General features: G+C 37.5%; 2 protein-coding genes across 2 annotated transcripts; one reads left to right on the forward strand and one right to left on the reverse strand.

Annotated features, from left to right (window-relative positions):
- Positions 1–6,532: 6,532 nt before the first annotated feature.
- Positions 6,533–9,151, forward strand: LOC147864373 (large ribosomal subunit protein eL37x-like). The gene is made up of 4 exons (XM_087320301.1): positions 6,533–6,694; positions 8,041–8,176; positions 8,719–8,820; positions 8,928–9,151. Exons 1-4 carry the CDS (start codon positions 6,692–6,694, stop codon positions 8,972–8,974), a joined length of 288 nt encoding a protein of 95 aa, XP_087176427.1. The 5' UTR covers positions 6,533–6,691; the 3' UTR covers positions 8,975–9,151.
- Positions 9,152–12,141: 2,990 nt separating this feature from the next.
- Positions 12,142–14,473, reverse strand: LOC147864374 (uncharacterized). Its single transcript, XM_087320153.1, has one exon. The coding sequence runs from the start codon at positions 14,420–14,422 to the stop codon at positions 12,275–12,277; it is 2,148 nt and encodes a 715-aa protein (XP_087176279.1). The 5' UTR covers positions 14,423–14,473; the 3' UTR covers positions 12,142–12,274.
- Positions 14,474–14,878: the final 405 nt, after the last annotated feature.

Here is a 14,878-nt window from a genome sequence, read left to right on the forward strand (position 1 = left end):
AATCAACATGTGGCATGACGAAGTGATGCGTGGGCATATTGTTCACCCAATTCTGTGTTTCCACTACCTACAAAAAGCGTGGCATAAAGGGTTGGCTAAATGGTTTATGTATTCGAGATTTATTTCTTGAGATATTTTAGCTCGAAGTCCATGAATGTGTTTGTGTCTACCTAGACCGACATAGTTTAATCGTTGATCTTAATACTATCCTCAAGGTAGTTAATATAAAATACTTCAAAAACTTAGTAGCATAGAGAGAATATAGAAGTCTATAACAATGGTGCTACAAATATATCTCACCCTTAAAAAATCACCAGACTTACATTATAGAGTCTATTGAAGTTGTAAATGAGTGAAACCTTTTTGTCCCTCTCTTTGATGAACTCCATGGATGACCCCTTAACCTTGACATACTTGAATAAAGGAAATGTAGTTATTCTTTGAATTCTAGCAAACTACTTATTGGGGGTTGTAGGCTTTAACACTATCATGCACCTCCACCATGTATACCAAAATTAGGATGGGCATAATTAACTTTACCAAACATCAAAACCATCAACAATCATGTTACCTCTAGTACAAAAGATGGCAACCATGTTGATGTATCGGGATCTTCAATATCTTTTGCTAATAATTGTTTATTGTATTCCACTAACAACTTACGTTGCCTTCCATCTCCATATACATTCATAGTTTTGTGAGTTGAGATATTTTATTGCGAATTCTTGGCCATGATAAAAACAATGATAGGTCAAACACTAATGAATTGTTTGTTTCCATCTATATTGTCAACTGCAAAGTTGATGAACTGACCATTTTTAATCTTCGTGTGAGTATTAGTAGAACTCAGAGACACTTTAAGAAAGGGCATTGATTTCACATTACAAATTGATTCCAACAAGAAGAACAGGAAAAGAGCATCTTTCCACATGTATAATGCAAATCTTTAGAAACATTGGGCAATGCCAACTTCATATTTGATCTCGATTCTAGCATTGTGAATAGGAAGTGAGTTACTTCCCTAGGTGCATTGTCACAATTGTTAGAAATGGCAACAATACTCATAGAGCCACCACACACAACAAAGCTATATTAATACTTGAAAAAGAACTTAATACATTGATTTTGTCACAATACATAGACCTCGCACAAAGATACTCACACATTTAACATCTTAAAGAGAGAGCATGTAGTATATAGTACATAATAGAGTGGTGTTCAAACTTTACATACTAATTTACGATTGACCTTTGACACAACTAACTCAACCTCACGTGACTACTTTAGAAGCCATAGTTGTCTAGGGTTGTAGTGTTCATGGTTGTTCAACCAACTAACCTTTTCCTTAACAACTAGCTCACCTTTTTCGTAAGTTTACTCACCATCTTCATCATCACCGCCATTTTCTTGCAATCGGCTACTTGGTGCATCAACTCCATCACCATTAATAAAAGGAGCTCCACCTCAAACTTCATTTGCTCATTCTCCTTTGAGCAAACAACTGCTGCAACAACCCTAGATTGTACATCATATGGCCATGTGATTGCATGATCCTAAGTTCACATGCTCAAGATGAATAAGATATATTGTGAACATTTAGTACATGATACATGCAACTAGGAAAAGAGCACATTCTTATTTAAAAAGGTGTGGGGCCCAATGAATTAATAAGTTTTTGAAATGTATCAATGCAGAACGATGAATCATACATCATATCCATAAACCATTGCCCTACCCAACAAAGGTAACACCATGTTACTATTGTCATACATCATATCCATAAACCATTGCCCTACCCAACAAAGGTAACACCATGTTACTATTGTCATACATCATATCCATAAACCATTGCCCTACCCAACAAAGGTAACACCATGTTACTATTGTCATCGTTGTGATGTATGGCTTTGATTATGAGGATTCTCTTGTGACAGTTTATAGGGCCGTGTTCTAGCCATATGGAATTCCTACATGAAGAGATATGAAAGATTGTGAATCTTGAATCGAGAAAGCATGACAACTGCCATTTCTAGATTGGCTTGTAGGTCAATTAGTTAGGTCCCAAGAGAAATCTTAAATATACTCTCTCTCTCTCTCTCTCTCTCTCTCGTTCATTGATAACTTCTACGTGGCTCTTGAGCAAGCCTTACGTCAATATCTCTCTAATGGTTCTAGTGGGTAGCTATATTCTAAATTTCTGAATTGTTCCTTCCTCTTCATCCTTATCTTTTAGTTTCACTAATTTAGATGTTTACAAGAAAGCTTGTTTGAAGATTGACAATTGCATGGTATATTGGTCGACTCCTTCCTTTGTAGTCAAGAGGTGGTCAAGGTTAAATAGGCCAATATGCCATTCCTCTCAAGAGAAATAACATAAGAGCATAGGGAGATGGCTTACTTGGTGTGATTGGAATGGGAAATGGGACTAAATCCAATTGGCATGTGATTGTCGAGGCGTTGGGCTACTATTACCATGGTTTGTCACAATGCAAAACATTGTGAGGCTTTGATGGGGTCAATGATAAGTTGCAACAAAGCGCGGGTTTGGATAATGAATTTTTTTCTTTGTGATCATATTTTGATTAAGAAGCACGAGTATTATTGCAAAATTGATGTCAATTGTCACCCTTACAATTAGCATGGTTGTCTCTTTGATTGTTGCGATCATTATCTTAATATTAGGATGGGTCACCCTAGTTGTGATATTGGGGTGGTGGCAGATATCTTTGGTCATTAAGTAGTTGAGGTGAAAATTGTGATTTTTCATGATGAGGGAGTAGGTTCACATGGTACCAAATGGTCACGGTTGCTTTGTACTAATCATAGGTTTGTTGGCGTAGTTGGCAAAGGGCACGTTGAATCTAGAGCATATTAGAAGCAATTGCCAAAGTGATTGACTTTAATTTAGATGGTAAGTTGCAAAGCTTTGTAGAAACGCTCCCCTTCTATCGTTGGAAGGGCATGTTGGAGACCGTTCATATGGAATGCATGGTTGGTATGGACATGATCCTTCTATAGTCCATGATGTCCATACCAACCATGACATTGTGTGTCTCGTTGAGGGACATTCATAACAACTTTTACTGAGCCACGAGAAATGTGTGTCTCGTTGTCAACTCGTGGCTATTGTTAAGAGTCGACAACAACTTGGCTCAAGATTGAATAGAGACATTAAACCGTTTATTGGTTCGGCTCAACTCGGTTCATGCTTGAGCTCGATTTGGTATGGCTCAAGTCAAACCAAACTGAGAAGTCAATGACGTTGAGGGACATTCATAACAACTTTTACTGAGCCACGAGAAATGTGTGTCTCGTTGTCAACTTGTGGCTATTGCTAAGAATCGACAACAACTTGGCTCAAGATTGAATAGAGACATTAAACCGTTTATTGCTTCGGCTTAACTCGGTTCATGCTTGAGCTCGATTTGGTATGGCTCAAGTCAAACCAAACTGTTCTATGCCAAACCAGTTAAGGCTTAATTGGTTTAGCCAAACCGAGATTGCCTTAACTAGTGTCGTGGTGTGGCCAAAGGTAGAGAAGGGTCAAAGAAAGGGGGTTTTCTATGAAAATATAATAATAAAAAATAAAGGTGAATAACCTAATGGTTAGAGTTGTTGACCTTGTATTATATGCGTAGATTTTAAATCCTTGTAGCTCAATGCAAATTAAGGACTATTTATGCTCTTTCTCATTTTCAAAACAAAAAGGAAATAAAAGCATTAAATGATGGAATTAAGCACCTCTGTTTCTATAAAAGGAAAAGAAGAGGGCTTATTTTAGTTCGCTCACTTTTGTGTTTTTGGAGTGCACCATTAGGCTTTTGTGATGTTCTTCTCCTCCTCGACTTAAATGATGTCTTAGGGTTCTATTTTGCTCTTTGTCGCGAATATTAGGGTTCTTATTTATTGTTCTACTTCTTATTATTGTTCTCAAACATACCTTGAGACATATTCTCTAGCAAGCGCCATTTCATGTTGGTGGATTGAAGGAGAGGTTCCGTAAGCTTGCACATCGACCATTTGAAGGGAGGACAGAGTGGCCTGAGAACACTAATGTGATTCAAAGCATCATAGCTGTCAGAGGTAGTCACCGTCTTGATGGCCCACTCAACTCGCCTACTCACGTGTTGTGTAGTTACGCATATGCATGTGAAATCTGCGCAAGACCATCAGGGACTTGAACATTTAGAAATAAGTTGGACAACCAACACGGAGGTGAAAAATACGTTTGTCTAATGAGAGCTCGAGGATGAGTTCTACATTCAACAACCTAGTATTATCAGAATCCAAAATTACATCATATATTAGCTTGAGATATCATTGTACAACCTCAAGCACGAAACGAGGTTGCAACACTAAATGATCAAGAAATGCTTGAGCTACATCCACTTCCTGATGTAAATATATAATGCAAGGTGACCCATATTTTGTGTTAGTTGGCGAACAAGGAGAAGGAGAAGATACATTATCCACTTCCCAATGTAGTTATATGGAATGGCATCTATATCTAAGGCCAGGTGACCCATAAATTGTGTTGATTGTTGGCAAAGAAGGAGAAGGAGAAGGAGAATATATAAGGAGTCCTAAAAAGAATAAAGGGGGCTACAAATGGACAAACTTGAGACAATTCACTCTACATATTAGTTGATTCCAACAGTATATGCTCATTTAATGTTTGTTAATGACTACATGATTCACGAAGAACATTTGTTTGCCAATTAGAATGTTAAGTGTCAATTGGTCACTAATTTTCAGATGAAAAATATATGCAAGCTTGTTCTTGTTCAATTTAGCACTACAAAATGTAAACTAATCATGACCATCTTGAGTAGACTTTGGATCTACCATCCATAATGAGAGAGAGAGAGAGAGAGAATATTGACACGTTATTTACCAATTAATCTATATGAAGATCACCCAAACCAACCTTAGTCGATTTATTTAGATTACATGGCATAATATGTGCACTATGGGTTGTGGTATCTTCTAAAATGCAATAATTTTGATTCAGCTAAAGGGCTACACATTTGTTTGATGGATTAATGGTTGATACAAAGCGATCCCATTCTTGGAGCAACAAGGTGTAGCCTATTATCGCTACGTGGAGCATCAAGGCAAAGTATAGAGGCACGATGAATGATGCATGCGATGTTATGTGGCTCAAATAAATGTTAAGGAACACTAACATAAGTAATTGAACGTTTAATTTGTTACATGTCCTTCATGCTTGTCACTATATTTTCTCCAATGTATTATGTGAAATTTTATCAAATCACTTGGTACAATGCAAACCCTCAATCCATCCATCCCAAAATGGCCTTCCATCTTGTGCTAAATAAAGTTTTGCTCATGGCCCATCGGGTTCTATACCTAATCATCATCCTTGGATTTAAGCTCTTTCTTTCTATTATTCAATATTTGATCGGGGCCATCATGAAACCACGTGAAATGTATGCCTTGGGAAGAATCGTCGGCATTTTGAGCCAAGATTAAGCATCTCAACAAACCATAAGTTGTGATTTCATTGAGAAAACACAATTAAAATTCAAACCTATGACCCTCATGTTATTAACAATACAATCTAAACCCATTTACTTAGCGTGATGATTGCTAGTTTGGATCTTATTATCAAAATTCATGGCATGCACGTAATCTACCAATAACTAGAATACTTGAGTTGGAAGAATATTGCTCATTGCATGTATTTCCCATTGTCTCATTTCATAAACAAGAAAAATGAAGAAGAAAAGAGGAATCTTGAACATGAGCATAACTTCAGTGGACAAATTGGAGATAGATGCAAGGCAAGGGATGCACTCATGACATATTTCACGTGACCCATTGGTCCTAAAAGAAATGCCTCGGATGAAGCAACCTATGCTTCTCTCTTAAGTGACAACTTACAAGAACTTTAGATAGGATAAAGGTATCCAATCCTACCAATGTTTGCGATATGTACAATAACCTACATATAGGAAACCACTCACGACTCCACTTTCCACTAACATTGCATTGGTTGGCTCCACAAAATGCGAGGTATGTTTCGAAGCACGTTTTTAAGGACTACATCATCTACAGTAAGCTGCAAATGGCATTTGTTCGATTACATTCATCAAGGGGTCTCATAAGAGAGATACAAACAACTACGGGGCCTATTCTTATCAAGATAATCTGGTAGCAAACAAACCCAGACACACATATACGCAAATTTGCGGACTGCTTTTGTTTCCCCTCCCCGGATGCTCTCCGCCGGTTCGCAGTACGATATAATTTCAACTATGCAACCATATGGTATGTTGGCGGAAGTATGCGATACGTTACTGAATGAAGTTTTCTTCTTCTTCTTTATCTTTAGTTTGTCTCGAATACATTCATAAGGGTATCTGAGGTTTTAGATGATATGATCTCTGTAGTGTGTGTGTGTGTGTGTGTCTTCCTGCACCAGATCGGGACCGAGACGGGGATCGGGTTCTTCGGGCAAATGTGGTTGTGGTGTTTTGTTTTGTTTTGGGCAGGGTCGGTGTGTTGTCCTAGTGTGAAACGGAGCCTGCCTTCTCTCTAGGGTTTCCCAAACCCTAACCTAAAAAAGCCATCTCCTGCGAAACCCTACCTCCCTTCCTTCCTTTCAATCTTCTGCTTCTGCTTCTGCTCTTCTGCTGCTGCCTCTTCGCGGAGTACACAGGAGAAAGCCATGGTAAGCTTCTTCTTCTTCTTTTTCCTCCTCCTCTGTCTGTCTGTCTTTCTGTCTTTCTGTCTGTCTGTGTTTCTCCCCTCCTTCTGCGCTTTCTTCCGTTCACATCCCTCTCCTCCCTTGAAGGCTGCCACGAATTTGAGGAAGTGCTCAATTGAGATGTCTGCCGATGTGTCGCTGTCATGTTCTTCCCGTTCTCTCTTTTCTCCTCTTCCGCTCTCTCTAGATTCATTCGGCGGAAGTAACAGGCACTGCTCGAGAAACGCATGATCTAATTGGTAATATGGCGATTCATAGCCTCTCGGAGATTTACTGAGTTGCGTATTCATGTAGTGCTTGTACCTGTCTTTGGATTTAAACGACTCGAGACCTCGAAGCACTTTGAAGAAGTGCATGTACAGTAATGTAGTATTGTCATAGCTAGTGGTCGCAGAGGTCGACTGAACTAAGCTTTCATCAAATGCTCGTATTTGTTAAGAGATCCAGTGCTTGTACATGTGAATTTTTGGCCGAAACTGTTGGAAGGCAATACTTCTAAGATAATTTAGTCATGTTTCCTTCCTTAAAGCTCAAATGAGTTATGGTTTTAGCTAAAGTATTTATTATCTCTGAAGATGCTGTTATTATGCATGTGATTTTGCATAGCAAGTTATGGTTGGTATCCTGTAATGCTCGACGGAAATACATCATTGAGGATTACGAAGTAGACTTAGACTATTTCTTGTGTTCCATGAATATGTTGTGCCTTTAGAGATATTTATGTTAACGAATTTATGTAAAAGTTTTTCCTATCCTGTCTAGACTAATGGTGTAATGATAATGGATCCACATAATTGCCTATACTCATTTCCGGTGACTAACATCTTCCGGAGATTTACAGAATGAAAAATCTAGGATTATTGTGGCGTTGATTTTGATCTTTTGCTATCTATTCTTACATTTCAATTGATTCTGGAAGCTTAAAGCTGCAGAGTAATCTCTATCGGTGATTTTGTTTTTATTGCTATTAGATCTTTGTGTATTAACCTCGCATGGAGTTCTTTTTCAAATGATCTTTCATCCTTTCAGTTTTTGCAATTGAATCCATTTTATCATGTGGTGAAACCAATTCTGGTCAACGTCTCTATCAAAATTGTTTTCTTGGGTTTTTATCTTTTGAAAAGATCGTACTGTTTTGGATGCACGATTTATCTTTGTTTCTACCCTTCATAATAGCATCAGTGTTCTGTTTAGGAATCTCTCTATTTAAGATTGTCTTGTGTTGACTATTTTTGATTTACCTTTGTTGTTGATGCAGTCTATGTCTCAGAAATCGAATCTTTACATTTTTCCTGTTATATTTTTGGTAGGGCAAAGGTACGGGAAGTTTTGGTAAGCGGAGGAACAAGAGTCATACCGTTTGTAGGAGGTGTGGGAAAACGAGTTTCCATATCCAGAAGGGACGTTGCTCGTCTTGTGCATTCCCTGCTAAGCGTACCCGACACTGTATGTTGATACTGTCTTCTTCCTTGATGTTCTTTTTGTCCATTTTCATTACATACGTAAATTCTCGTTGGTTTTTAAATTTACTTGATTGTGCATATCTCAAATCAAGCACTTCAATTTTTTAATTCGGTTTTTTTCACCACGTCCTCATTTGAAGCTCATTTATTTTAATCCATGAAACCCATCAAAGCTTGGATTTTTCTCAAGAGTATTTTTTTGAACTCATTTCTTTTTTGATATATATTTGGATTGATTCATTTGATGTGATTTGTTTTCACTGCTGGATCAACATCTTTTTAGGAAAAAGTAATATATCCAAGGCATTGAGTAGCATAATATATTTCAATGCGTGTTTGTAAATATTATTGTTTGACCATTTATTATAGGAACATAAAATCTTCAAGTAGTACAATTTGAGTAAAATCTTTATTTGACTACCTTCAATTCATCAGGAAGATTATATAGCCTATGAGTTGTCAACTTTATTTCAGATTTGGTTCACCATGTTCATGGAAATTATAGCCTTTTTTGTTGAAAATTAGATAACTGGAGTGTGAAGGCCATCAGGAGGAAAACCACTGGGACTGGAAGGATGAGGCATCTCAAAGATCTTCCAAGACGTTTCAAAAACAACTTTAGAGAGGGTAATTTTTATTTCTCGGATATGATATGGTGTTTCATCATTATGTTTTACGATGTCCTTAAGGTATTTTGATGCTGTGGATTTACTTCTGCTCTTTGGCTTTTTTAGGTACCACTGCACGTCCTAATCAGGCGAAGGTTACTGCTTTGTCATAGAGAATGCTGATTTCAGCTTGCGAAGTTGTGTAGTAGCACCACTGGTTTTTCACTTTTGAATGATTCTCATTTGACAGTATTATCAAATTGACCTGTTTTGACCGATATTAGCTTCTTTATGTGTAGTTTTATTTTCATTTGCAATGAATGAGTTCTATGAAAGCAGAGGTTCTGTCAGGATGCAGTTAGTTCTAGTGTTTATTCTTTTTGCAGTGTAACTCCAGTATGTTGTGCAAATTATGAGAAGCTGTGATTTCAAATTATGGCTGGTCTTGACTGTTGACTGTATACATGTTATTTATTGTCTCAGTTTTTGTATTTTTTGTGATATCTTAATATGGAAAAGGATGCTATGTGAATTACAGTGCATTCCTCAGGAAAAGCGTAGCCATGTTAATTCCAGAGCATTTAGATTTTGACCTCTATTATATTATGTCAATGTCAGGTCTAAAGGAACTGTCTTGGGTTTTTAAAAACATCCCTAGCTCTCAACGTGTAAGTCTGAAATTCGTGTCAAGATCTATCAAGTTTGTTCAATTCTGCTATGTTTTGTTATGCCTAGCACGGTATTGTTGAATATAGGCATGTGATTTCGAAAAAAAATGTGATTTTAAGAGCCATTATTTGTGTTTTCCAAATAAGAATAATATACTCCATTAGTTAAAATGACATACAATACACAACTTTAGTCATTACCTACTTCCACATGGGCTAACTCACTTATTTATCTTACACTCAATAGCTCACATATTTATTCTCCAATGTTTCTCATGTGATTCACGCCCCTTATTGGGAGGGAGGAACAACCATCTCCGTGCTATGTGTTGCCACTGTATATCCCAAGAGTGATTATTTATTGTGGTGGTCTTCTATATGACAGTTTTTTCAGAATTGTGAAACCAATTTTCTGTATGATTTGTGATATCAATAGTAAAAATGTGTATATATGCCTTTTATTAAAGTATCTGAGTATAATATCTAGGGGAGTTAATTGTGCTATTTCTGACCAAAATACTTACATGAGTGGTTTTTCCCATCGTGTATATGTTATTTTGGAACGAGCTTCTATAGTTTTTGATAAGGTATATTTGAATGGTGATATGAAAGCATCTGGACCATTTGGTTTAATTCAATGTTTTGTTTACTGGGGATTGTCTGACTTTGAGAAAATGCCAGATCTTTATTTACACATTTGTTATTTATTCTACTTCACATCAGTATTCCTCGAGTTATATGCATTGAACCCATGCTTTTTCCCATTAGTAAGAAACTTATGTTAATTACGTATCATAGAAATGATACTTCTGAAGCATTAGATTTTTATGATTGGTGCTGGATCAGCTTGGCGTGAAATGGGGATCTGTTAAAAACCTGTTGGACTATCTTAGATGATTCTAAGGCCCATTGACTAATCTTACAGATACAAGCAAATGCAGGGTTTGTAACCTAATCACAAAATCCATGTACAAAGTCAATCTGAATATTCTAAAAGCCTCATGTCTTTCAATGGGGTGACCTGCGGATTAGCAGCTGTGTCATGAGAATGTTCATTTGGAATGTCAATGATTTTCCTTCCAGACGTCTAGCCCTTTTGGAAATTTAGTACATCTTGAACACTTTCCATTTTTCAGCGTGGTATTTGTCTTTTGGTAAATTCTTCCCAAATCATATTACAGCTATACTTTGCCTTCATGAATCGTCTTGACTGATAGTATCCACCATCATCGCAGAAATCTTTGATGTGATGGCCCTGATTCTTTGTTATGGAATGTCATGGTTAAGTTCATAACCATTGAATATGTTCAAATGTAAGGTTTAGAATTACAAGATGAAGATGAAGAAGCAATATTAGGGCTAGCATTCAGAAGATAAAGAAGAATGACGAATATGTTTCATTTTAATATGGATAATACTTGAAAACTTTTTTTATTAAAGAAAGCATATGCGCATTTAGAAAAAATTCCCTTGCAACTGAATCAATTCATCAAGATATTTTGGTATTAATCGAATCAGGTATTCTACTATGGAGTAGTATTAATTGCTAATGTGGTCCATTCTGCTTTTCTTCCAGGGTTGGTGTTCACCTGTGTATATCCACCATACCTCTATTGAAAGCCGATTCTGTAACGAAAAACCTATCAGATTTATGGATAGATTTGCTAATGAGTTTCTCACTTTTGTGTGAGTCATGAAATGGATAGGATAGAGAGGAGATTGATGAGTTGGTATAGACTTATCCATATCATTAAATACGATTTCTGTTTAACATCATTGATTTTTTATCTTGATGGTGGTAGTTTTTATGAGCCAAATTCCCATTCCTCTTCGAAATGGATAGACAATACATGTAGACAATGCTTCATTAGGAAGATTATTCTGCAATACCAGATTTTTCTAATGAAGCATATCCACTTAACTTCAAAAACTATGCATATGACACTAAATAGATGATTTGTTAGTTATGGTCACCATCAAAGTGTCTTGCTAAATTACAAGATTTAATTACAAATTTAGTCTCATCAGAAACTAATTCACTAATTGCTTAAATCAGTAGAAACGGTTTTTTGCAATCCGCATTGAAGTTGGGCACTGGACAATATCATGTGAGGGTGGGGGGAAGCTTCAACTGCTAATTTTGCTTCTAATATGATGTTTAATTTTAAATTTCGTGAACTTAGTATTAGTAGACTTGACTTTTGATAGAGAACATCTAGGGAAAATGTGCTGTTTACAGCCACATAAGAGGCATATATTGGGTGTCTCCCAAGAAGTGCAATAGGTCATACCAAGAATCTTTTGCAAACAAATTTGGTTTGGCAGATACAAGAAATGTGAGAGTATTGAACTCTTGTCTCAAATCATTCTCCATTGCAATTGTGATATTCCATCCTACTGTATAACAGCATTTATTATCTGTCAATCAATATGGTTTACACATATTTGCAGAACTAAGGAGCCTTTTTGTTTTAGTAAGAAGATTTTGCAAATGCCCATAACATGTCGACAAGTTGGAAACACAGTCTTTGTTTGGTCACCTCCTATCACCTCCTTATGTTCCTCCTATCTTATATTCCGGGTTAGCTGTTGACCAAGACAGTTTATATAAAGAGTTAAAAATGTAGCAAACAATCAAGCAAATCCCTTTCAAAATACTTTTCTGCTTTGGGATAAAGTGAAAACTATTGTTTGGTTGCCATGTAACACTGCTCTGAGTGGTAGGACCTCGATAGTATAACATTTATGGATAAGATCCCATTGAATTAATGCATAACATGAGCATATTATACCTAATCTCATAATCTATGAGAGTTGAGCTTGAAACACCTCCAACAATTTGGATGCATCATGAAATCTACCACGCTCTTTTAGACTCTTGATTACCATCTCACACAATGATTTACTTGGCTTTAGCCCCATATCGTGCATCTCAACCAATAGCTTGTAGGCTTCGGTTACTTTTTCGACCTCACAAAGACCTCCCACCAATGCATTTAAGGAGGTGATAGGAGGAACATAACCCTTCTCCTTCACTTCTAGGAACAAATTATAACCAACATCAGTTTTCTTCAATTTACAGAGGGTAACAATGAGAGACCCATATGTGCTCACATCGGGTGCAAACCCTCTCTCAAGCATCTTTTTCAACATCATGAGTGCTCCTTCAGGAAGCTCAACTTTACAGAAACCATTGATAAGGCTCACAAATGTGAAATTCGTAGGCAAACAATCGGCTTCTTCCATTTTTTCCAAGGCTTGGACGGCTTTTGACATCTTCCCCGCTTTTGACAAACCATGAATCAAAGAGTTAAATACATCGGCATTTGGAGCACATCCTTTATCAACCATTTCGCTCAACACTTTGTAAGCTTCATCGAAGTTTCCTGCTCTGCAAAAACCATCTAAAAGAGCTCCATGAATACCTATCCCTGGTACATGACCTCTACTCAACATATCGAGATATACTTGCTTTGCATACCCAAGACGACCTTCTTTACATAACCCATCAAGAAGCACTTGAAAACAATCGCCAGAAAGCAGTTTGAATCTCAAAATATCTTTCCATAGTTTGAATGCAGAGCAAGCTTCGCCGCTTCTACAAAGGCTAGAAAGGACCATATTGCATGTGGTATCCGGTATATTTTCGTTTGTGAGTAGCTTTGCCATCAATGTGGAAGCTTCATTACCCCTAGCATCTAAACAAAGGCTTTCAAGCAATGTGGCACATGTTCCTACTTCAAAGGCAAAACCATTTTCCAATGCCTCCCCTACAAGCTTTTCGGCTTCCTTAAAAGACTTTTCCTTGCATAAACTACCTACCAGGATTGCATATGTTCTAGCATCAGGTTTATACTTCTTGTCCTTCATCTCTCTAAACACTTCAATAGCAACATTAACATGAGAATTCTCGCAAAGACCCGACATTAGAGTGTTGAAAGCAACCGTGTCAAGCTCAAGTTTTGTGAAGTCTCGTAGTATGCTAACTGCTTTCTCTATCTCATTTGCTTTGCATAATCCATTGAAGAGAGCACTATATGTCAAGACATTGGGCACAATACCATCATGAAGCATATCATCAAAGAAATTGCAAGCAATTTGGATTTGTCCAGTCTTACAAGACCCATCAATTAAGGTTGTATAAGTAACAACATCCGGATGGAGACCTGATTTCTTCATGCGATCAAGTATGGTTTGTGCTTTTTGGAATTGATTCTCTTTCAAGGTTGCATTCAAAACGCATGAATAATGCTTCTCGTTCGGCTTCTTTCCTGAACTTTCCATTAGATCAAGCAAATCAATGGCGGAATCGATGAGACCTGCCCATCCATAAGCTTTGATCAAAACCACATACTTGGATGGGGTCATCTCATACTTCTCAAAATGCATATTTGAGAGTATGTCTAAGAAAGCTTTGAAATCTTTTTCATGACCCCAGATTTTAGATATAGCTTTTATAGCAAAAGCATTATGCTCGTAACCTTCCTTTTGAGATGCCCAAATATAGAATCTTAGAGAATCTTTTGGATTCTTCAACAATTTCATCACATCCAAAACATGGAGAGACGTTAACCTAATACTGGAGCTCTGAAAAGCTTCGAAGGCACCCAGATAATCTCTTTTAGCCATGAGTTTGCATAGATCGGACACCTCATCATTATAACCCACATCTTTTATATGACTCCCCCATGGGGACTCTTCTTCAACATGAGATGTGGAGAAATTCCTCAAGGAAACACCAGGAAACAAAGGAAGTGGAAGTGACCTGGAAGAAGAACATGAAGGAACCTTTTCAATAATCCGTGTATTAGAAGGGGGGGAGCTAGATGAAGCATTGTTGAGGAAGGGGCCAAGGAGATGGGGAAAAGAAGCACGAGCGGACCGGAAACTGTATCGCCCTCTTACAGAAGAAGAAAGAAGAAGAAGAAGAAGAAGCTTGGGAGGAGAAGGCATGGTGGTGGCATAGAGAAAGAAGGAGAGGCATTCTCTATGTTTTTCATTGTTAACATGTATGTATGTATGTGTAGGGTATAAGGGTTTTCTTTTTGGGGGGTGGGGGGGGGGGGGGGTTCTAGTTCTACTGGGTTTTTGAGGAAAGTCATTCCATGGAGAACTCTCGATTGACCTGACTTGACCGATCCTTGACCATTCCATCGAAAACTCTTCATTGACCCGGCTTGACTGATCCTTGACCATTCCATTGAGAACTCTTCATTGACATGACTTGATTGATCCTTGACCATTCCATCGAGAACTCTTCATTGACCCGACATTGACTGATCCTTGACCACTCCATCGAGAACTCTTGATTGACCCGACTTGACTGATGTTTGACCATTCCATGGAGAACTCTTGATCGACCCGACTTGACCGACTGATCCTTGATTGTTGCATGAACTGGAAGATGGC

Source organism: Azolla caroliniana, unplaced genomic scaffold, assembly GCF_043228905.1.
Source record: "Azolla caroliniana isolate FFs.n. ecotype wild unplaced genomic scaffold, voAzoCaro1.0.p SCAF_5, whole genome shotgun sequence".
In the NCBI taxonomy this organism is placed as follows: Eukaryota; Viridiplantae; Streptophyta; class Polypodiopsida; order Salviniales; family Salviniaceae; genus Azolla; species Azolla caroliniana.